Genomic DNA, 22383 nt, shown 5'->3' with positions numbered 1-22383 from the left:
TACATGGATATTTAAACATTTTAAAAACATAGATATTTTTTTCTACCACAGAAAATCAATCAAATCTAAATCCAGACTTTAAATAGGCCTTACATATTCAAAGGCTGCAGGCTGATGTGCTTTGGATCATTGTTTGTATGGCTAAAGATCACAAGCTCATAGCCCAGTATTCTCCTTTGGCTTTTTAGCTTGAGAACAGGGCCATTTTTCTGTCATTCACTGCAAAGACTCTAGGTCCTAAAACAGAAACACAGAAGACCTCTTCTATGAGACTTTGGTGAGCATTAAGAGTGATTTGGTGGGCTAATCTCTGTTTGGACAGTTCGCCCCTGTTGAATGTTTTTTTCAATTTTTGTATAATAGCTCTTACTGTGGTACTTTGAGTCCCAAATGCTTACAAATAGCTTTATAAACCTTTGATTTATATTATCATCTGTTATGAAAATGTTTTTAAGTGATGGTTTCTATTTGTAAATTTATAGCCTAGATTTCATCAGTTTTAAATGTTTATGTGAATAGGTGAATGACTAAATGTAGACTAAAGAGCTCTGGGGTACTTGGCCTTGATAAAACCCCCAGTACAGGCTATGTACAATTTATCAGATGATTTATCTTTATCTAAACTGTTGCCCTAACATTTCAGTTTTTATGTATTTTATTCAACATTTTTGAAGGAAATAATTGTTTTCATCACATAATAAATCAGGCAATATTAAGTGCAAAACTCCCGAGCCCCTCATTGTTTTTGTCTCAGCTGGATCTTCATGGGATAAGGTTTAGGAGTCAGAGTTATTCCATATAGTGGAGTAAAGTCTGGTTCACCAGCATCTTCTGGCCAGATGAAGTTAAACTTCCTCAGCAGTGTCACTATGAAGAGGAAGAGCTCCATACGAGCCAGACCCTCTCCAAGGCACATCCGAGGTCCTATGAGACAAAAAGAACTTCAGTATCTAAGGCTACATTCACACTACAGGCCTTCATGCTCAACTCTGATTTTTTTGTGAAATCTGATTCTTTTGGGTGGTTGTTCACATTTCCAAGTTGTGTGAACCGCATTCACACAACTTAAATGTCCCACATGTGTAGTAGAGGACGCAAGACATCATAAGTATTTTTGCTCTGTGTTTATGGAAGTAAACATGGATAGTAGTGCTCAATCACATCTTGAAATACAATAATTTCAAGAGAGTTGAAAATTAGGACTGCTTTCCGAATTATCGTCCACCATAGTTATTGTTCTTCTTCCCACTGTTGTGTAGCAAGACACAGAAACGTGACCTTTGTTAAGAATAGTGACCTCGGTTAAGTATTAATGAAGTACAAGTTGAATGAATGCGACCTAGCCTTTCAGACGCAGGTCAAATTAGAAATGATCAGATTTGTATCGGATTCAGGACCACATAGCCAAGTGGACTGGGTAGGATTGGAAAAAATTCTGATCTGTGACATTCAGACTGTCATGAAAACATCAGATACAGATTGCATATGAGCAAAAAAATTGGATTGGGTCACTTTAGACTGCTGTATGAACATAGCTTTTGAATCTATATTATAACTATTACATAATTTTGCATAAATTCTTGGCTTATTTACCCGCAGAAAAAGGTATAGAGGCCACTGGTTTGACAAACTTTCCCTGTTCATTCAAGAAGTTTTCAGGGTTAAATTCATGAGGGAATTTCCACTGTCCTTCCTCACTCAGGACAGAAATCATGTTCTGGACGATTGTTGTACCCTGCAGAGAAAGCAAAGGGTAGAGAGAAGCAGTAAAGTATGGTCATTCTATCTTTAATACATGAAGCAAATTTAGGCAGCTTGGCTTATACCTTAGGAATAAAGTATCCCATAAGCTCTGTGTCTCTAGTTGTGCTGTGGAGGACACCGAGAGGAAGAGTGTTGGCAATCCTCTGAATTTCATGGATCACAGCCTGGATAAAGACAGATTTCTATCATCTATTTTGAAATGGAATACCTATTATTTCAATTCTTCAAGAAAGAGCCAGAATCAAAACAATATAAAGCTTAATTGAGCTTAAAGGGGCTCAGCTTGCAAGGAATTGACTCAATACTTGATCTATATATAAAATGCAATCGATATGCAATTTGAGAGCTGAAAACCACTAAAAGATTATTAAAATTATAAAGAGGGATTAGGATAATAATGTGTAAAACCTGCATATAAGGCATGTTGTGTCTGTCATCAAAAGAGACTCTCTCCTTCCCCTTTAGGACCTGGTCAATCTCCTGCTGACATCGTTCTGTTGGATTAGGGTTAGGGTTAGAGAATGTGACCACTATTTCAAATATTTATGGGCCTGTTTTCAAATGTTCATGCATAAAAAATGACTTACCGCAGCATTTAATTTTGATATGAAATTAATAAAGTACTTTTCAATTGAATTGATTGAATTCAGAAATCAATCAATCACGGATTGCAAATTAAAAAACAGACATTAGCCTCCTCCAGCTGGTGCTTGTCCCTCCCTTGGGACTTGGGACCTTGGTTTGTAAACTAAATCCAAATTTGACTTGTTTCTGTGCCTGATTCTAGGTGTGGGTCAGAAAACATCAGCCACATATGTCAGGGGAATCTTTCCCAGAGTGACATACCAACAAACAAAAATAAAAAATTGAAGAAAATCTTTCCTCTCTGAGATCATCAAAATAATCATCAGCAAAATAAAAACAATGACTCAAATCATCCATCCATCCATCCATCCATCCATCCATCCATCCATCCATCCATCCATCCATCCATCCATCCATCCTGGACAAAACCTTGTTATGAGCATAGATTTTGTGCTTTTCTTTTTTTGAGATTGAACCTACCTTGAATTTGAGGGTAGTTCATGAGGTAAAGAAAGCCTGTGAGAAGAGTGTTGGAGGTGGTGTCCGTCCCAGCAATATAAAGATCAAAGGTGTGCCTTACCAGCTGTTCTTCAGAAAAAGAAGATCCCTCTTCTTCCTGGATGGGAGACAATGATGATTTTAAAGTAAATAGAAATTAAGTTTAATTTTAATACACGATAAAAAGGCTCTTTTTTTCACTATCTGACGTCAATTTAGGATAAACATTTCCTGTTTGTTCATCTTTTGCTAAACATGAAAAAAAAATACATTGTTTAAAGTCTGAGTTTTACATTCTTTTTCTTCATACTACATTGCACTGCTTTTTAAAATTGTGTGACTTGGGTCAAATGGTTTGGGTAACCCTCCACAAGCTTCTAAGAAAAGACAAACTTGCTCAAATACACCTTTTTGTGCTCTGCCAACATGTTATTTTGTGGGATTTAGGAGAGGGCCTTTTGTGGCCACTACAAAGCATTCACTTTGTCTTTAAACTACTCAATGAATAACTTGTGTTGGGCCGTTCTTTCAGGATGATTTATACATGTTAATCCACTTTTAGTTTGGTGTGTTGAAGATTAATTTATTTTTATTTTATTCTTTTTTGAAATAACTGTTACATCTTTTTATTTCTATATCTATTACTCTTCTATGTGGGTCAGCCAAAATGAATATTCTTATGCTGACATATTGTGGCCTGATTGGTTCTAGCATCACCTCATATGGTAATGCTGTAGGCTGTGTGACAATTTCTAGATACTGACTGGGGGCTTTTGGGGAGACACTTCCTCACTGACTTTAGATAAAATGGAAAAAGTATCAATTGTATCAATGATTTTGGTAAACATGACTGGGATAAATTCTGTTGATGCTTAAAAATGTTTCCTCCTTTGTGTTGACTATCTGAGAAACAATTCCTCAATAAATCAATATGTAATCATCAGGACTGTCCCAAATTGATTGAAGGCATTTTTAGTCTTAGTGTACATGAACACTTAAAATAAAAGGGTTTAAAAATAACCTACTAATCATACTGAACAGTACAGATTAAAGATATTCTATTACCCACCCTTATTGTGCCTTGCTCTCTGTGCTAAATATTTCAGACATTCTAAATTCAATGTGTTTGAACACCTTATCCAGTTCATCGAGATAGCAGTCCACAAAATCTCGCGGCTCTCCAGGGACTCTGGTCTTCTTGTGTTCATTCACCAAACCAACTGCAATACTCAGAAAAACCTGAGGTAGACAAGTTTGAATGTTAGTTTTATTTCCTTTTTTTATATGGAGTTTCTTTTTCCTACTTTACCTCAATGTCCTTAAAGGCCTTCCTAAAGGGCAGGGGCAGTGGGCGAATGAAAGGGAGGGAGTTATACAACTGTAAAGAAAGATAACTTTTAAGAAAACACAGTTAAGAGATTATTTCTGATCTACATTTGCTCACAGGTTAATGTTCTGTCTGTCTGGTTCAGAATCATATAAATAATGGATTGAAAGACCACGAGGATTATTAGTTAACGGAGAAACAGGAAGGGTTCGTTAAAATGCCACTTTGCATTTGCAGCAGTATATCACATTCCTAACTCAGATGTATGCCATTAAAGATGCGTTATCTCACCATAGCCCACATTCCATTGGCCATCCTGGTCAAGTCAGTAAAGCACTTAACAATAGTTTGGATTATCTCATCTTCATATTCATAACGGGTTCCAAACAAAACCCTGCAGATAATGTTGGAGGCTGCATTATGGAACATAAATTGAGGACACAGGGTTTTACCTAAAAAGACAAAACACATTTTGAAAAATAGCACAATTATAAACCAAAAACAGCACAAAATGCAATATTCTGCCTATAAAATTTGTCCTACCTATGTTTTTCTCCAGTGTCTCAATTGTGCATTCAACCTCTTCGTGAATTCTTTCCTCCATGGATTTCTTCCCAAGACCAAAGTTTCTCAATGTCATCAGAGCAAAGCGACGATGATCTCTCCAAACTGAGCCATAATCAGCCATAATTACACCTACAATAAGCACAACAATATAGAAATAAGCCCTAAAGATTAAATTCCTCTGTGCACAATTAATATTATTAAATTATTTTACTGCTTAAACAAACATTGCAGATAATCTTCTCTTTGATGACTTTTAAATTTCATTCACTTGAAATAAAATTAATTAAATTTAGTCATATCTCTAAATATATGTACATAAAGTAAACCTGTTCATAAAATATATATGTTTTGCTTTTATAAAGTGTTTTTATAATGTTTTTTGTTGTTGGCATTCATATAAATATACTTGTGTGATAACTTAGTATACGTTTGATTATCTTTTGGCATACATCTATTTTGAATTTATAGCCCCCCCTAGAGAAAACTCCACCAGGAGCCACTGATTCATACCATCTTTAATTTCAACTGCTTACCGATTACAATTTCAATTTGCATGTATTAAAAACACAACTTACCCTTTCTTTGAATAACATCATTCATAAACATGTCTTGGGGCCGTCCAGCAAAATCAACAGCTTTGACTATCATTGCTTCCCTCATGGCCTGAAATCCATTGATCATAACAACTGGTTTTAAACCAAAGAAAATGCTGTAGACATTTCCGTAGGACTGCCTTAGCTGAAGGAGAAGAAGAGAATCAGTTTTTAGTCTATCCACAACTATACACATATCTTGCTTATAGTAACTGAAAACTTACAATAAGGTGTAAAGAAATGCATATAACTATATAAAAAAAATCTTTTAATTGATTATAATCATAAATTCATATAGATTAGATAAAAAAGAAAAAAAATATGTATTTAGATTTTGTTTATAAAAATTCTCACTGCTGTGTATTGTAAAGAAATAGACAAATTTTTATAGTACGAAACGGGAATATCCGCTTAAATAGTCTGTTTTGTTGTAGAATAAAATGGTTGAGAACAAAATTTTGTATCAAGGAATACAATATACACCATGTACTGTGTGTTATCAGGCATGTGGGTAAACATTTACTGCCTTCAACATCCAATACTGTCTGGGTAAAGTCCAAATGCAAAGACCTAAATAATTAATTATAAAGGAATTAAAAATCTTATGTGTAATTCTGGATACTAAGCTGTTATCTTTTATGGTGGAAATATTGAAGGTAATAAGTTGCACCTGTTAGATAGTCCCTCTTACCCTCTCAAAGTCCTTTAAGGGGTTCTTCAAGTTCAGGTACAAAAGGTTTCCCAGTATAGGCAGAGTGGGGGGTCCTGGTGGGAAGTTTTTGGGTCTCTGAGGTTTGAGCTGGAGAAGAAGGAAGAAAATACAGAGGCCCAGGAGAATAACTGAAAACAACATGTTGGATTTGGATCAAACTAAAGAGGGGAGCCTGTATGCTCAGCTATTAGTAGTCATTGCACGACCCCTCCTCTAGGCAAATTATTGCTGAAATTAGACAATAGCTGCCAGCAGCAGATATAAACAATTTATGGATTACTAAAAGCCTTAAAGCAAACAGACTGAAGAATAGTTTATTTCTAAGAGCTATCACCATCAGCAATTATCTTGTAAGACTTTAGTTGATATATGTACAATATATAAAGTTATATATTACTTTGTTGCCTAAGATTATCAGTATAATCATCTATAAATATACATGCATACCAAATATTTCCTATGTTTACATATCTACAATTTTTTGTCTGTTGCAAAGAAATTTTGCACTTTGTTTTTAATAGAAGCATATTGGTAATAACCTCTGATTTGTGTTGCACTGAAAAAAGGGGAAGCACTCCAATCCAGATTTGCTTGCTTTATGATGTGGCTATCCAACATTTGTTAATCAGAAGTTGTGAAGATGCAAACTTCTAGCCTGAATTTTTCATCTTTACAATTTATACAGTCACATTTTCTGCAATTACGTGACTGTTTTAACGCAACCTCTAAAGTTGTACTTTCACCTTTTTTACTTACACTCTCTTTTGTTATTTACCACATTGCCCAAGACTCATGTAAAAAAGTCAGCATAAGGGCTATCTGCTACTGATCATGTCAAAGTCTGATATGCCAACTGAAATCAGAGTAGCATGAACAGTGTTTGTATCAGCAAGAAAAGTCATTATCGGCTATCCTAAAAGGCGGTAGAAGGCGGTAGAAGACTTCATCAAATAATTTACACAACGTCATCCAACTGCAGGAGGAGATCCCCTCTGATTGTTGTGTTTGTTTTTTTGGCTTTCTTTCTAAGCAATCCAGAGATATTGGGGTAGCTGGAAGGAAGACTGGAGATTTTAAGAATGAAACCTTTTATAGAAATAAGTAAAGACAATACAGAGAATTTAGCCAGTTAGTTCCACACTCTATACCAGTTATGGCGGTTATGCCATTGCATTCAAGTCTCCTATTTTGGCCGGAAACTACTGTATTTTACCCCTCTTTCCCGCTGTCCTCACGTATTATTGGCCCCTGTAAATTTCCCATATTATTGTATTATAAAATCCTATTAAGAAAACAGTGATCTGCCTCTCTAAACAGAACTGTCACTAGCATCGTAAATCATATCAAAATCTGACCTTATTGTACTTTGCAAAATAGTTCCTGTGCACATATCTTGAAATACAATAGATTCTGGAACTTGACAAGGATAGTTGGACGGCTTACAGCAGATGTCATAAAATTCTCGTATTTCATAATCCAAAACCTGACAGGCTTTCTCTCCAAGTTGAGTCTTATGGTGTCCTGTGAGGGAAAAGCCTTTTGGTTAGCAGTTTCAGTCAGTATCATGTAATAAAGACCATCTGTGAATCAACAACAGTGGCATGAGTGTGGTCTAAATTGTATTTTCCTTTTCCCAGCATATATTTCAGCCCTCACAGAGTCTCTCAAGGATGAATACTCCAGGTCACTATAGGTTTAGAGAGTTCAGCATGGCTTTGTCCACCTCTGCACCAGCCCCACTTTCCACCTCTATTCAGAGGATAAATAAGGAAGAGGCTTTTTGTGTGCACTTTGCACAGAGGTCCAGATTTAATTAGGAACATTTATGTAAATCTGCTGATGAATGTTATTTTTAAAGTACATACATTTTTATCTTTGTTTGTCAGAAAATATGTAATATTGAGGGAGCTCTAGAAGATTGCATGAACTGGAGCGCTTTTATTTTCAGATGGCTCAAGTCTTTTTTTTGTCATGTGTCATAAAAATATTAGGAGCAATATACTGCACCCTTTAACAGTATCACTATCATCCATTGAGATCTCAGTAACAAACATATGAGAAAACATGTTGGAAAATATAACTAAACTTGCTAAGAAGTTTTTACTTGTGTCTGCTGCCCTGAAGAGAACCATGCTGCTGTCTGTAGGGTATATGTGCTATCTGCAGAACAAAAGGATTTAGACAGCAGGCCTCAAATCCTGGATGCTTTGTTAAGCACTCCACCTCCACCATAGGGCCGACACTTCCAATAAGGTCCAGTATGCCTCTACCTTCCAGCAGCACATACTTTCTTCTGCTGTGAACATGGCCTTACATTTCCCACATCTACCTACAAGTACCTACCAAAAAAATGGCTAATACCGTAAGTAAAATATCTAGTGCTCAAAATGATACAAAATATATGCAGGTACTCATTAATATCACTAAGATCAACAGATGGTGTAAAAACTCCAGGAAAGAAATTACTGTCGCTCTTAAACAGCGTGAAGAGGCTTTGATAAAGTTGTAATTGACTGTGTTTTTTACTTCGTCGTGTTGTAAGCTTGCTGTTTGTGCTGAACACCCCCTGAGCACGCCAGATTTAGGGGGAAAGCCACAGAAAGTATAAATGTTGCAGACGCTGTGACATGCAGCTCATTTTCCACTTGGAATTTCAATGCGTCAAGCATAATAAACCCTTAAGGTGTCAGGACATGGCTCCATTCTGTGCTAAATTTTAGAAACTAGCAATCTGCACAGGTAGAGGATAACCTGACAACAGCCAGATGCATGTCTCGCTCCGCCCAGCTCCACTGTGAGCGGAGCTAGGCGGAGTGAAACATGCATCTGGCTGTTGTCAGGTTAGGTAGAGGATGCCAAACTCAGATAAGCGGGGAGCATGTGCTTCGTCTGAATGCTAAAGACATGCTAGTAGGGATTTGTATGAGTGCCAAAACAATAAAAATAAGGTAAACAAAAAAACAAACCAACTTATTATTATAGTTGTTTTCCTTACAGTTCAATCCCCCATTGCTCTTGGCTTCCCATGGTTGCCGTTGTAGATATAAGGTCATTTTTGGAGTGTTTCCATTGACAATCAGACATTCCTTTAGGTTTTAGGTCTGAATTTCAAACTGCTGTAAATGTATTCTTAATGGTGTGTAACTTTGAACATCTGGGATCAAATTTGGACACATTTGCTTTATTATTAACAGGAGGTTACCTAGAACTCCTTAGGCAATTCCGGTAGGTGGCAAGCAGGGGGCAGCACAGCAGATACCAGTGACAGTTGCCAATGACAATCAAGATCCACCAAAGCAATCAGGAATCTTTAGGACAAATGACTAGAGTACCTCTTTATCAAGCCATCAGGTTTGGCAAAGTTCTGCTAACTAGCCATTAATTTAATCAAGCTGTTTTGGAGTAGGGATGCATCTAGAAACCTGCAGGACAGTAGTTCGTGAGGGCGAGGGTTAGAGACCCCTGGTTAAGCACACAGGACCTATCAGCACTTCCAGGATCCATTAGGACTAAAAGATTCTACCAGAATGATGATTTCAACAGGAACCATCAGAACCCAACAGAAACCCCCACAGTCCTGAAAGCCATCCTAGGTCTTTAGAACTATCTATAGCATCGCAACCAAACAGGTCCAGTAGGATAAACCATTAGAAGCCATTAGGACCATCAGAGTTCATCAGGACTATGAAACTTTGCCAAAACCTAAAAGAAGAATCTGGTCCCATTCAGATCAATAAGCACCATTAATAGCATCAGAATTCAACAAGATGTTTGGGACTCATCAGAATCAGAGGAGGGAACTCAGAGAACTGTATTGTAAAAGAAGATGAGTTCAGACTCTTCCTTGGCGGCTTTAAGGTGAGGAATTGTCCTATCAAGAGCCGCCAGAATCTATCTAAGCATGCTCAGGACCCTTTAGTACAGCCTACAGAGCCAACCTTTTGTAAACCCAGACAAAGGTAACAACAAACAGACGTTGATGGGTTCAGGCTCTTCCTCTTTATCTTTCATGGCTTTCTGATTTCAGGAAACTCCTCTTTCCTCTCCAATCAGGGCGAGAAGACCTTGGACAGATGCCCAGACCTTGACCTCTAACCCATGTGTGGATGGATGGATGTCTGAACTGTCTGGATGAGCGGGTGGAGACTGAACCAACATGCTAAATGACATGCAATAGACTGCAAACACAGGACAAACCTAACTTTAACTTGGATACAGAGACATGGACAGAGGAATCTCATTGCTTCATATATGATTTCTCTGGGTCAGTGGAGAATGACTGGAATAAGAAGCCTTGGACAGATCCATACACCTAAACATGAACTACGGTTGACTCATTGGAAACAATGACCTAGAGGACAGGCTCAGCTAAGGGTTTCAGAGATTTGAGTCCTACTTATATAGGGTAAATAATATGTTGTCATTCAAGGAAATTCTGTTTGGAAAATATGTCATATTACTCATCATTTATAGAAAAAAAAAAAGAGTAATCTATTCATCAAAATTTTATAGCAATTTAATCCTTCCAGGTTCACAGTGAGATGGGCCCTTCTTCTATTCCAATAAATGGTTTTCCTTAGAAATGTTTTCTCAATCTTTGTGATCTGAGTGAATTTTCTCTGTAAAGTGCCTTAAGATGAAATGTGTTATGAATTGGCTCCATATGATAAACTGAACTGAACTGAAAAGCTTGGAATCATGGAAGGTGGTTAACAGACAGTAACTATAAATAACAAATACAGTGACTGTATAAATGGAAGAATAATCTTATTTTTTAATCTATGACATTAAAACTGCCATCCTGACAGATGAAAAAGAAGTAAAGCAAATACAAAAATGTAAACGGGAATATCTGGAAATAAATTATAGTGTGAAGGTATCACCAGCAAATCTTTGGTTTGGAGGAAAGCAGTGACAAGAGGAGAAATCACTCTATCCTTTCCAGTGAAACAAGCAAAAAATGTGCAAATTCAGGAGTAGAACAAAAAAAAGAATAATTCCATCTTCAAAAGATAGAAACAGATATAGATTAGACAAACTTTTGTTAAGCTGAAGGAGCTCTACATTTTACAGATCAAAGATATGAGATGGGAAATAGAGCAAGTTGTCTATGTAAAAAGGAAGCAGAGATACAAAAGAGAAAGCTCAAGAGTAAACATCCCATTTCAAAACAACTTGTAGCAAGCAGGCCAGTAGCCAACATTGAAAACACCGAGGTCATGTCCCTGGTATTTTCCTGTGTTTTTTTTTTTATTATCTATTTATTTATTATTCAGATAAATGTCAAACTCTATGATGAAAATTTTTATGACTTTGATTGGTTTAAGGATCAGCATCCATTCTCATTTAAAAAAAATAATCAATTTGCCAAAGGCAGCCTATGCTCAGAACACCACGAGATAGAATAGGCTACCAGTTTTTAGTGGTGGAATCTGGAAATGAAGGCAAGATGAAGAAATCTACGCTGAAACAAACTAAACTCAGCTTTGGAAAGCCAACAGGTCAGGGGAAAAGAAAGAGAGAAGGAGGTGAGTTCATTTCACCAGTAATTCAAAGTATGGTTTGAAATAGGATGCTTATCATCCTCAGCAAGCATTTCAAGCAACTGTCACTAGGATTTCCTTTTACAGTCGGAGCCTACTTTAATTTATTGATGCACTGCAAACGGGTCAAAATAATAGAATTAAATAGTACTACATTTTTTTTTGAGGTAGCCTAGTTGTGATGCTCATGGTGCAGTATGAAAGATAAAGATTTCTGCTTTGGGTATTTAAAAACGGAGCAAAATAATATAATCAAACAATAATAACTGCAAACCTTCTTTCTTTTTTTTCTCTTTTTTTTCTCTTTTCTTTTAATTTATTTATTAAATTTTTTTGACGTTCGTTAAACAGCAGCTAGGTTAATACCGCGATCAAAGAAATATTTTTATGCAGGCAGACCAGGCACCTCCAGTGCAATGTTTGCTCCCTCTTGACACTGGCTTGTGACATTTCATAGGCATTACCCTGCCGTGCGTTATGCATAAGTTAGGCTGTCGTTGGACAGAAGTTCTGGACTTGTTATGAATACTCTATGCATTCGTCCAAAATACAAAAAGTTCAGCATACAGTATGCCAGCGTTTTAGAAGATTCTGGGATGTCAGTCATACACTGGCTAAATCGTCGAGGTGTGATAGGGTCTTTAAGAAGCTAGTTAAAGGAGATATCTGCATTTATGTATTTATTCATCCGTTTTTTTTCCACTTATCTATTAGGGTCATGGTGGAGCTGGTTCTTATCTCCAGCAGTCTATGGACAAACAGAGGGGTACACCCTGGACAGGTCACCAGTCTATCACGGGGCGAAACAGAGAAAAACAACCAAGCCCACACACATACTCACACCTTGGAGCAATTTAGAGATGCCAATTAACCAAACGCCCATTATATAAGACTGTGGGAGGAAGCCACAGTACCTGGAGAGAACCAACACATGCATGAGGAGAACGTGCAAACTCCATGCAGAAAGACCCTAGGCTAGGAATTGAACCCAGGATCTAAATGCTGCAAGGGAACAGTGCTACAAACTGAACCACCTTGAAATCTCATTTATGTTATTGTATTTTTTTCCAACAATTATTTATTTACTTTATTCTTTTTTATTTAATTTTCTATTTATTTCTATTTATTTAACTTGTTTAATTATTTCTGAAAGGGTCTTCCATACTTGACAACCAAAATGGGCATGGAAGTCTTAAAAATCTGTATAAATCTGATTATCTTCTACAAAAACTCTACCTGATTTAAACAGAAAACACAATAACCATGCATTAAACATAACCTAACTGTATCTCTGATCTTTTTTAAACTGATGTTTCACCTTAGAATGAAAAGTTTTTTACTGTAGTCAGGAAACCAGAGCCGACTTTCAAACAGGAAGAGGATTTTATGTGTCGCCGGTAATGGTTCCCTTCACTGTGACTCATGAACATTTTAAGACTTTTGAGTCACATTTATAAATCTCTTTGATAAACATAATTTTCAGTGTTTTACATGTTCTGTTTGGATCTGATCACTACAACTAAAGAGTAACAGCCAGAAAAAAAACATTCTGTATGTTCTGGCAGAGAAATGCATTAAAGTGTTTTTGCTGGTTTCAGTTAAAATAGCTGGTATTCAACTCCTGTAACTCTCTAAGTTACTTTCATAATTTCATATATTATCAGAACCCAACCAGACCAATTTCCTTTCAACTCTGAGAGGCTGTGCAACTTTCAGCTCCTGCATGCAGGATGTTCAGGGTGGAGGACGAGATGTTCCTCCTAACCAGGGCAGGATGTGGGAGGGAGGAGGAGGTGTGATTTACTGTCTCCCTGAACGAGTGCCGGCCTAAAGATAAGAGCAGGAGGGAGAAGAGGATGTGGATATGAACACGCTGCTTTTCAGCACTTTTGTAAGTCCAGGAGTAATACAGTGTAACACCACAGAAAATAACTAAAGAACCAAAATCCAGTCGGTATGTAAGCTGTTGCCTTAGAGCACCCCAGTAAGAAAGAATCCCAGCAAGATCAAGCCAAACACATCAACTGAGATCAGTAAAACCAGTAGGCCAGAAGCCAGTGTATGTTAGTTGTGTCAAGGTGTTGGAGGAGATATTTAAATGTTGAAAAGCTCTTGCTCTGACAACAGTTTAAAGAAAATTCTACAATAGTGGATGGACAGATGAGAACAAGTCTGGATTGGGACTGTCCGGTAGGGAGCAGAACCTGCTGTCTACAGAACAATTAATCTGTGGGAAGTCGGAGAACCATCTGAAGTATGGAGAGTCTTATATTGCATTGTAACTATAAACAGCTTCTCACAACAGTTAAACATCATATTTTCACAATACTACTTAAAAGGAGCTCTGTGAAAAAAAGATTATTTCAAGTGATTATGAATTCACTATTGGGTTTTTAACAGTCAGACATGTGTCCATGTATATGTAAAGTTTTTTTTTCTCAATGTCCCATTTTCCAAAGGCTTTAAAAATTGCAGTAATATAACTCAAAAGTTTCCTGCTATAGTTTGACCCTTACACTTGGCAGCACATTTCTCTCTAGGATCCCTCAATCATCTTGAGATTTAATTATGCTGAACACTGCAGAGACAAGACATCCTGTGCCAGATGAAGCAAAGCAGCCCCAAAGCATAACAGAGCCTCTTCCATGTTTCATAGTCGGGACAACGTTATTTTTTTTATATGCTTCATTTTTCCATCTGTGAACATAGAACTGATCTTCCTTTGCAAAAAGTTACACTTTTGTCTCATCTGTCTATAGGACATTCTTCCTGAAGCCATGTGGTTTGTCACTATCTACTTTGGCAAATTCCAGTTTGGCTTTTTTATGATTTATTTTCAACAGTTGTGTCCCCCCTCTCACATTAAGTCCACTTTAGCTTAAACAATGACTGATGGTTAGATCTGACACTGATGTTCCTTAAACTTTTAATTAAATGACAATCTCTTTATATGTTTTTTTTTTCTGGGCCTCTTATTAACATTCTTATTATGTGTCGCTTTGAGACAATTATTTGTCTCAGTTTTCCTCCTGTGTCCTTGTTCATAAAGGTTAGCAACAGTCCCATAGATCTTACATTTTTGAAATATATGTGAAACCTGAGTCACAGGGACATAAAACTGCTACGAGATGGTCTTATACCCTTTAGCCTTAACATGCTTTTCTATACAGTATATATATATATATATATATATATATTTATCTCCTGAGACAACCATTTACTTTACCTTCTCTGGTCAATGTTGAGTGTGGTAAACATCCAGTCACTAAACAGCAGAGTGACTACCTTTAGTCCTACATACAGGCCCACTGAGTGATTAAAAGATTGTAGACACATGTGATGCTTATTAGTGGACACACTTAGATTTAAAAGGTCCCTTTGGTCTCATTATTTTCAGTGTTTGTTTTTTTTTTTTTTTACCATCATTTTTCTCTAGGCTTGTTTCATGAGTTCATTTTTTAGGATTTTCTTGATTTAAGGGGTCATAGAATTATTATATAGTGTATTTGGTGCTGGTCTTTAACGTCTCTGAATAGGTTGTGTAACATTAGTTGGGCAGAAAATGGCGTATTTGCTGTTCTATGAGTCCTAATGCAAGCCTCGTTAAACGCCCTAGAATGAAACAACAGGTTTCCTTCCGTTTATGGTATGCTCATGAATATTTAGATCAGCTGTGCGCTGATTGATTGGTTTACAACGAACAAAGCTGCTGAGCAAAGCAGCATCACAGCAACAAGCACTCACTCACTGAAACAACAAAATTGTTGATATGGTAAGGTGACCAGACGTCCCCTTTTTTCCTGACAAGTCCTACTTTTTATACCTAAAAAAATATCCGGGGGGAATTTCAAAATAAAACTAAAGTGCAAGCCCCCTCCCTTGGGTCAGTGCATCAGTGGGCTGGTCTGTATGTAAATTTCGGGGCGTGACAAAAGTACAGGCCAGAACAAAATAAGGCAACATCCCCAAATTGAACACTTGTCACTTCGGTGCTTCGTTTGAATTTGCCCGTTTTATGGTGGAAGTTTCAAATTGAAAGATTTGCAGAGAAAGGGGGTGTCAATGGCATCCCACATAACTATTGTTATTCATCTATGACAATGTAAACTTGGCTTTGCATTATATGACCCCTTTAAACGCGGGGTACCAACAATTATGTCCATGTGTTTATGAACATTGCAAACACAGTGAGCTTTACTCTGCAATACCAGAACCAGAAACAAAGGGAAGTAGGACTTGGTTTCTATTCTCTTTAGCTCTAGAAACATTCATCTGTCTTTTGTCTATACCAGCCTTTCCTTGCAGGGTTGCTCACAGGGTGCTGGTGGTTCTCCTCAGATGCCAATGGGTTATGCAGGGTTTGGGGTTGGGGGGTGGAAAAAAAGAAGGAACAGGGCAAACAACAATGCACATACACTCATATCTAAGGGGGGAACGGGCATTCATCAATTTGGTCAGTGGGAGGAACCTGGAAAAACTAGAAAGAATCAATGCATGCACTTAGTAAGCATAAAAACTCCATGCAGAAATACCCAGGCTTTGAACCCAGAACCCTGTTGCTTTAATCTGTGCTAATACTGTGCAGCCCCCCTTTGTTTAAAACACTGCCTGAAAATCGGAGATGTTCTTAAACTGCTGGGTCTTTAAACTCAAGATGGAAGTGGTTCTGTTTTCTATTGGTCTTTTGGGCCACTGATTCATATAGTTCATTGTTGTTGGGTTGTTTTTTTTTTAAACAACTTGTCTTGTAAATTTGGATCAGAGACCCAAACTGTAAGCAGAATCCAAACAGAATTGGTTTTAAAACCATAACCAGATCAGTCCGCTTCAATACTATGTAGCAGAACCGGACTGTGGATGGACCTCTAGGGTGTCCTCCTGAGTTTTCCTGCTCAGGTTTACTAGAATAACTGAACATCCTAAGGAATTTCCTCATTTTTGGTGTTTCCAGCAGCTCTGAGGATCCTGAACCTCAGATGAATGGGAGGAAGTGCTGCTGGCTGACTTTTTCCTCCCACAAAGACGCACTTCCTCCCAGCTCTGCAGCCCTGCTCATCAGAGGCCACAGGACACAAAGAGGAGCAGCAGAGAAACATGAAGGCCCTTGTTCTGCTTCTGCTTCTGCTACTGGGATCTAGCTGTGTCTGTAAGTACAGTGAGATGCTTCTGCTGCTGGTTCTTCTCCCAACTGGGACAACTCACATCCCTGCTCAGTGTTTCATTTTCTTTATTGTTCAGACTCCATTAAGAAGCTGAAAACAGCTTGGTTCAAATCCTCATGTGATCTGGTTTAAAGTTTTGTTGATGTGAAAAATCCAACATGTTTTTGCTATGTGGGTCTTTTAAAGTAGGATTTTCAGGAAAGAATAGATGGTACTATCTTTATTTATTTATGTGCTGGTTGCTGTGGCCTAAATTAAGCCCAGCAGACCAGGCTTATGTCTTAACTTAGACCTGAGTCCAAGGACTGTGGAACATCTATACTGTAGGCCATTGAACAAAAGCAGTAATGAGCAATGATGTGTTTAAATAGATTTTTCTTTTTTAGTAAACAACAACCCTTATCATTTTAAAAAGCTATATTTCTTAGTATTTTACAAACCCTATAATATTGCAGCAATAAAAATACAATAATGAAATATTAAATATGTATTAATGCAAATACAAATAATTTCTCAGCAAAAATATTTTACTCTTCTTCACATTTCAAAATGTCCTTGAAACAAACAAAACAAATGTTTAAAACTGAGATAGCCTTACTTTGAAGATTTTTTAAGTAATTTTTGTTTGTTTAACTAAACAATTTGCATAAGTGGGTAAAGTATCCACAAATAAAGAACTAATAAGTAAATAACTTCCACTGATAATATCCTTTAAAATACTTTACTGTATCTTGACCTTATCTTGGAATAGTTCAAATTACTCACAAATCAGAGTAGTCAGATTTTTTACTTTAAGTAGGAATACCGATACAAGAATATTACTCAAGTAAAAGTAATAAGTACGGCACAGTAAAATAACCTTAAAAGTATTTTTTTTTCAGTGTTACTTAAGTAAATGTAACTAGTAACTACCCACCTCTGAATATTAGGGATATATTCTCATCAGGATCTTATTACCTCTAGTTCTTACACTACAACTTTATCAACCTTGTGAAAGAAAAATGATTATTAGTTTAAAAACACATTCTCTAAAAGCTGTGATTGACTGAAAGTACTTTAATTGTCCAGGAAGTTGAAGAAATGGAAGTTGAAACACCAGGTGAATCAAGAAGCGGAGCTAAAGTTCAGTCATAGTCAGCAGAGTAATCTTTCTCATGGGCTCTGCCATCTTTGTATGTAGAGTCAGAATTGGCTATGATTTAGAGATGATTAAACAGATGATGATTTTTTTTTACCTTTCTGAGAGACTGAGGATATGTGCAATTAGGCAGCAGTGTTAGGAGGGTAATATTAGGCAGATATTGCAATTTGGCCTAAATGTAACTCAGACAAATCTGCAATGTGGCTAATGCACATGTTGACTGAGCAGTAATTGTTCAATTTGTACAACATGCATTCTCCAAATCCCTCAGATTGTAAGGGGTTATCTCATCCACTGCTTTCATCAGTCACCTGGTCCTCTTCTGAACTTTTTGAGCAATTTTTCTGTTGAATATGATTGATGACTTGATTCACCTCGATACTCCATCTTCAGAAAAAAAAAAAACTTAAAAAACATAATCTTTTTGGGATCAAAGTAACGTTTTGCAACTCAAGGTACATGTTTGCTTCCTCTCTGCAAACTGTGCTCCGAGTTTAAGAAAGCCATTAAGAATTTGGAAAATGATAATGAAATCCCCTGGAAAAGAGAATCTGGAGGATCTCTTTAAGCATGTATTTGCTATAAAACCATTGTTTCATGTCTTAAAGATAATGTGATAATATTGTGTAGATCTGACTAAGACAAAAAAAGACAAAAAAATCTGTAAAATCAAACCACATTTAAGCACATTGATTTAAGATTACTGTTAAATGTGCTTGGAAAACTTAATAATATTGTGTAAATTCTAAAAAATACTATTTTTTTGCATATTATCATGTTCAGTTTAGGTTGATTAAAACCAGAAGGAATCAATTCTATATTTCTCAAAATAGAAGGTAAAACTGAATATTAGGTTTAATGTCAAAAGGTTTGTGTCAATAAAAACTCTCCATAATTATGTAATCTTACGTACTTACACAAGAGAGACAATTGTGACTTGTTGTTAAAGAAGATGCACAGAATGTGCTCAATAAGGAAACAGAATATTTCAGGTGAAAAACAAAAATCACACAACACTGCAGCGTTCCCGCACCTTTGATCCCGATTCAAACTCCATCACCGCCATTGCTGGTACATCAAATAGACCCCCCACAGACACCTTGAGTAATTCACAGGTCCAATAGCAGGTAATCCATTACCTAAAAACTCACACCTGAGTTATATTTTATGAAATAGTTTTGGAGGTAAGATGTGCTAAAGAAAAGTTAATAATTGCTTTCCATTAACAGAATATTGTGGATGCTGCCAAAGGAAAAGGTTGGTGCAAAAACAATGTGCACTATTAAATTTGGTAGATCGGACTGTTTTTTTTCCCACTGTAGTGTGGATAAACGTAAGTTTTAGTTCATCAGATTCACTATAACTAAGTCACAGAATTCTCAAAATTAAACAGCAACATGTTTTATAAAAGGTGGATTTGCTGAATGAAAATCCCACTCATGTTGTGAAATGTGTATGTGTTAAAGAAATAGTTCATCAATGTAACTGTTGCTGGGGAGAGAGATTTTGAAGGTGATTCCTTTATTACTGATGATATAGCTCTCAACCTCAAGGCAGGATGGAGCAAGAGGCAGAAGTGTATCTTTACCAAGATGCTTTAAAGAGTTTTTTCGCTGGATGTGTTGCCAAGATCTTGCTGCTCACCTACAAGGCACTATATATCACTTCTTCTTACTTCTTAACTATCCGAAATTTTGCACCTGTACGTTCCAGCCAAGCGCTTCAATCTCACGGCACTAATCTTCTTAAAGTTACTAGACTAAAAGAAAATATGTAGGGGAGGCTGCTTTTTTTCCTCCACTTGTTCACCTTATGTTATGCTGCCTAATTCAATGCCTAAGCTTATATTGTATCGGTGTTTCGTTTATTTTTTAAGTTTGTTTTTAGATTCTATAGTTTTATTTCTTGTCTTACCATTTTTATCAGCTAATTATCAGCATCTCTTTAAGAGAGATTTTTTAATATATTTATGATCAAAATGTGAAAATTATTTATTACTGTTTCAATCTTGTTAAGGTCAGTAGTTTTAGTTAAATGTGAATCTTTTCATGACTCTGCTCCTTTAGAGGCTATTACATTCCTTAAATTTGCATATTTGATGAAGGTTATCTTTTGCTTAGCAGGTTATCATGTTTTTTTTTTTATATTTAGCATTTTGAATCCAGCTGATTTTTTTTTATTTTCTTAATGATTGAGAGGTGAATCTTGTAGATTTAACGAATAACTGAGGCAAAATCCAAAAATACAAGATAAAGAAATAATAAAATAAAATAAAATACAAAGAAACGAAAGAACAGAAAGCATCAGGGAAAACTCACATGGGAAGCCAAAGACAAGGGAACAACTAAACAAAAACAAGGAACCAGCACTGAGTGACTGCAGAGGTGGAGTATATAAGGGTAATAGAACAAAGGATGTACTAATGAGCTGAATAAGGAGCAGGTGTGAGTGGAAGGAAGCCAAGGGGAAAGGTAACAAGCACAAGGGGGCAACAGGGAGTAACTAAAGACTGCTTCAATATAATGGAAAATAAACCAAAGATCAACAAAACAGAATAACTAATAACTGAAAACTAAAATCTTAAGAGTCCAAAAACGGGAGAACCATGACAATAAAACTGTAGCTCAGTGAAGGGTGACAGATATCAGACCTTTCTCATGTCTTTAAATTTTTTCCAACCAGGGGATTGATTTACTTCTTTTTTAGATCTGTGAAGTAGATCCAATCTACTTTAGAAGTAGACAGGCTTTGTTTCACTGATTTCTGAAACAGCAATCAGCTGTCTAAAACATTAGGTGAATCAAAGTTAAATACTAGTTTGATTAATGGACAGTATGAGGTTCGTAATTACATCTTCATTACAAGCCATGTTGGTTAAACCAGCTTTTGTTTTTCCAACTGAAATCATCATTTGAATTTTGTTTTTGATTGCTCAGCTTTTACTTCGTAATGACATATATTTGGATGTTCTGAAACATTTAACAGCGCCAAAAAGGCAAAAAGAACGTATTTATGAGAGGGAAATATTTTCTCAGCGTATGGTGTTTAACAAAGGATTATAGATAAACCAGGGTTGCTGCGCGCTCGCCACCTCTGAAGTTGAATAAGATTAAAAGGTTTATTTAGGTATTTATAGGTGTTTGCAGGCTGCTCTGACCTCAGACAGAACCTGACTATTAACAAGGATCATTTTATTTGAGCTCAATTTTGTTATGGCCTGTTGGTATTTAAAAAGAATAAAAACCATCACAATAATTTGTTTTATCCAGCCTATTTCTTTGTCTGGAACTTGTTGTTTGCCACATCTAAAAATAAATAGGTTTTCAAGATTATGTAAAGCTAGATTTGACAGTGTTGCCATTATTTTGCCGTTATAAAACTTAGAAAATTTAGTAAAATGAAGTTATCATCCAGAATTGTAGAAAAATGTTCCTTTAACAGGGTAGTGCATTAACCAGTATAAGATTTAAAGCATCTGTCATAAAAATTTTTCCCTATATTACTTATACTTTTATACTTTAAAAAGTTTTAAAAATGGTACTTTATTGAGTAAAAAGCTTAGGTTGATACTCTAACTTCTACTAAAGGGTTTTGAAACAACAGAATTTATATTTCTAATTGAGTAATAAACATTAATACTTTTGACACCTCTGACAAGGATTATAAAATGCTAAGGAAAGTAACTGAAGTTAATTCAAAGAAAATAACAAAGCAGCAGAAGAACGGAAAGCCGTTAGCTTTGAGTGTTAGTGTGAGCAGATAGGTATTCCTGTTGTGGCTTTTTTTTTTTTTTCAAAGAGTGGAGTTATTTTAAGTCTGCAGGTGTTCTCCTGCATCTCTCCCTCTCCAAGCACACCACCATTACGTCAGTAAATGATTGTTCTTGGTGTAAAAATTACTGGCAGATTTTTAGGTTCAGACACATTTTAAGACAAGGCTTACATGCATTGCTGGTTTATTTTCTGACCCACTGATTTATTTTCAATATTCAGAGCCCTTCCACATAAGAGCAAGGCACTTAAAACAGAGCTTTAAAATATTGACGATTAAGGAGAGAACCTAAGGACCCTCTGTTTGCTTGTATTGTCAGCGTCCTAAAATACATTAGTCTAGGCTTTGAATGTCTTTGAAGTAAAGGAAAAGGGATGTTCTGATGCAGACACCCTACATTTGTGATTTGCAGTGGTCAGAATTACAAAGAAATACATACAAGAGAAATCACCAAACATTATTAAGGTGTCACATAAGAAACAATAAGGCAGACATTCAGCAACAGTCCCATGATGCAAGCAGGAGGCGCAATAAAAACTTGTAGTTCAGTCAAAGATTCATTGAAAAGAGAGATTTGAGACCTGAGTTCATATGGGTGTTGGCAAAAAGAAGTGGAGTACACTTAAATTAACACAGGTCATCCATCTTCGTCAACATAGTAACGTTGTTTTATCCTGTCTGGCGCATAATGATGGTTCTACTCCTGGTGTTCTACTTTTT

General features: G+C 36.4%; 1 protein-coding gene across 1 annotated transcript; it reads right to left on the bottom strand.

Moving 5' to 3' along the window:
* Window positions 1-736: 736 nt before the first annotated feature.
* LOC107080928 (cytochrome P450 2B4-like) lies at window positions 737-6217 on the bottom strand. Its single transcript, XM_015369141.1, has 11 exons — window positions 6026-6217; window positions 5317-5479; window positions 4718-4870; window positions 4466-4626; window positions 4157-4225; window positions 3982-4086; window positions 2830-2965; window positions 2173-2258; window positions 1827-1928; window positions 1594-1735; window positions 737-924 (listed from the first exon to the last, which is right to left on the bottom strand). The coding sequence occupies exons 1-11, from the start codon at window positions 6185-6187 to the stop codon at window positions 737-739; spliced, it is 1467 nt and encodes a 488-aa protein (XP_015224627.1). The 5' UTR covers window positions 6188-6217.
* Between the last annotated feature and the right edge of the window lie 16166 nt (window positions 6218-22383).

The sequence above is a fragment of the Cyprinodon variegatus genome, unplaced genomic scaffold (genome assembly GCF_000732505.1).
Source record: "Cyprinodon variegatus isolate N-32 unplaced genomic scaffold, C_variegatus-1.0 Scaffold2515, whole genome shotgun sequence".
NCBI classification, from domain to species: domain Eukaryota; kingdom Metazoa; phylum Chordata; class Actinopteri; order Cyprinodontiformes; family Cyprinodontidae; genus Cyprinodon; species Cyprinodon variegatus.
The sequence above is the reverse complement of the archived record's forward strand: the minus strand, read 5'-3'. Positions and strand labels throughout refer to the sequence as shown.

Bases quoted from the DNA above. Each gene is read 5' to 3' on its own strand.
- LOC107080928 (XM_015369141.1), bottom strand. From the start codon at position 6,187: ATGTTGTTTTCAGTTATTCTCCTGGGCCTCTGTATTTTCTTCCTTCTT. The intron at 4,871-5,316 runs GTAAGTTGTGTT...TGCTTATTGTAG, and splicing joins TGATGTTATTCAAAGAAAGG to GTGTAATTATGGCTGATTAT. The intron at 4,087-4,156 runs GTAAAGTAGGAA...TGTCTACCTCAG, and splicing joins AGGCCTTTAAGGACATTGAG to GTTTTTCTGAGTATTGCAGT.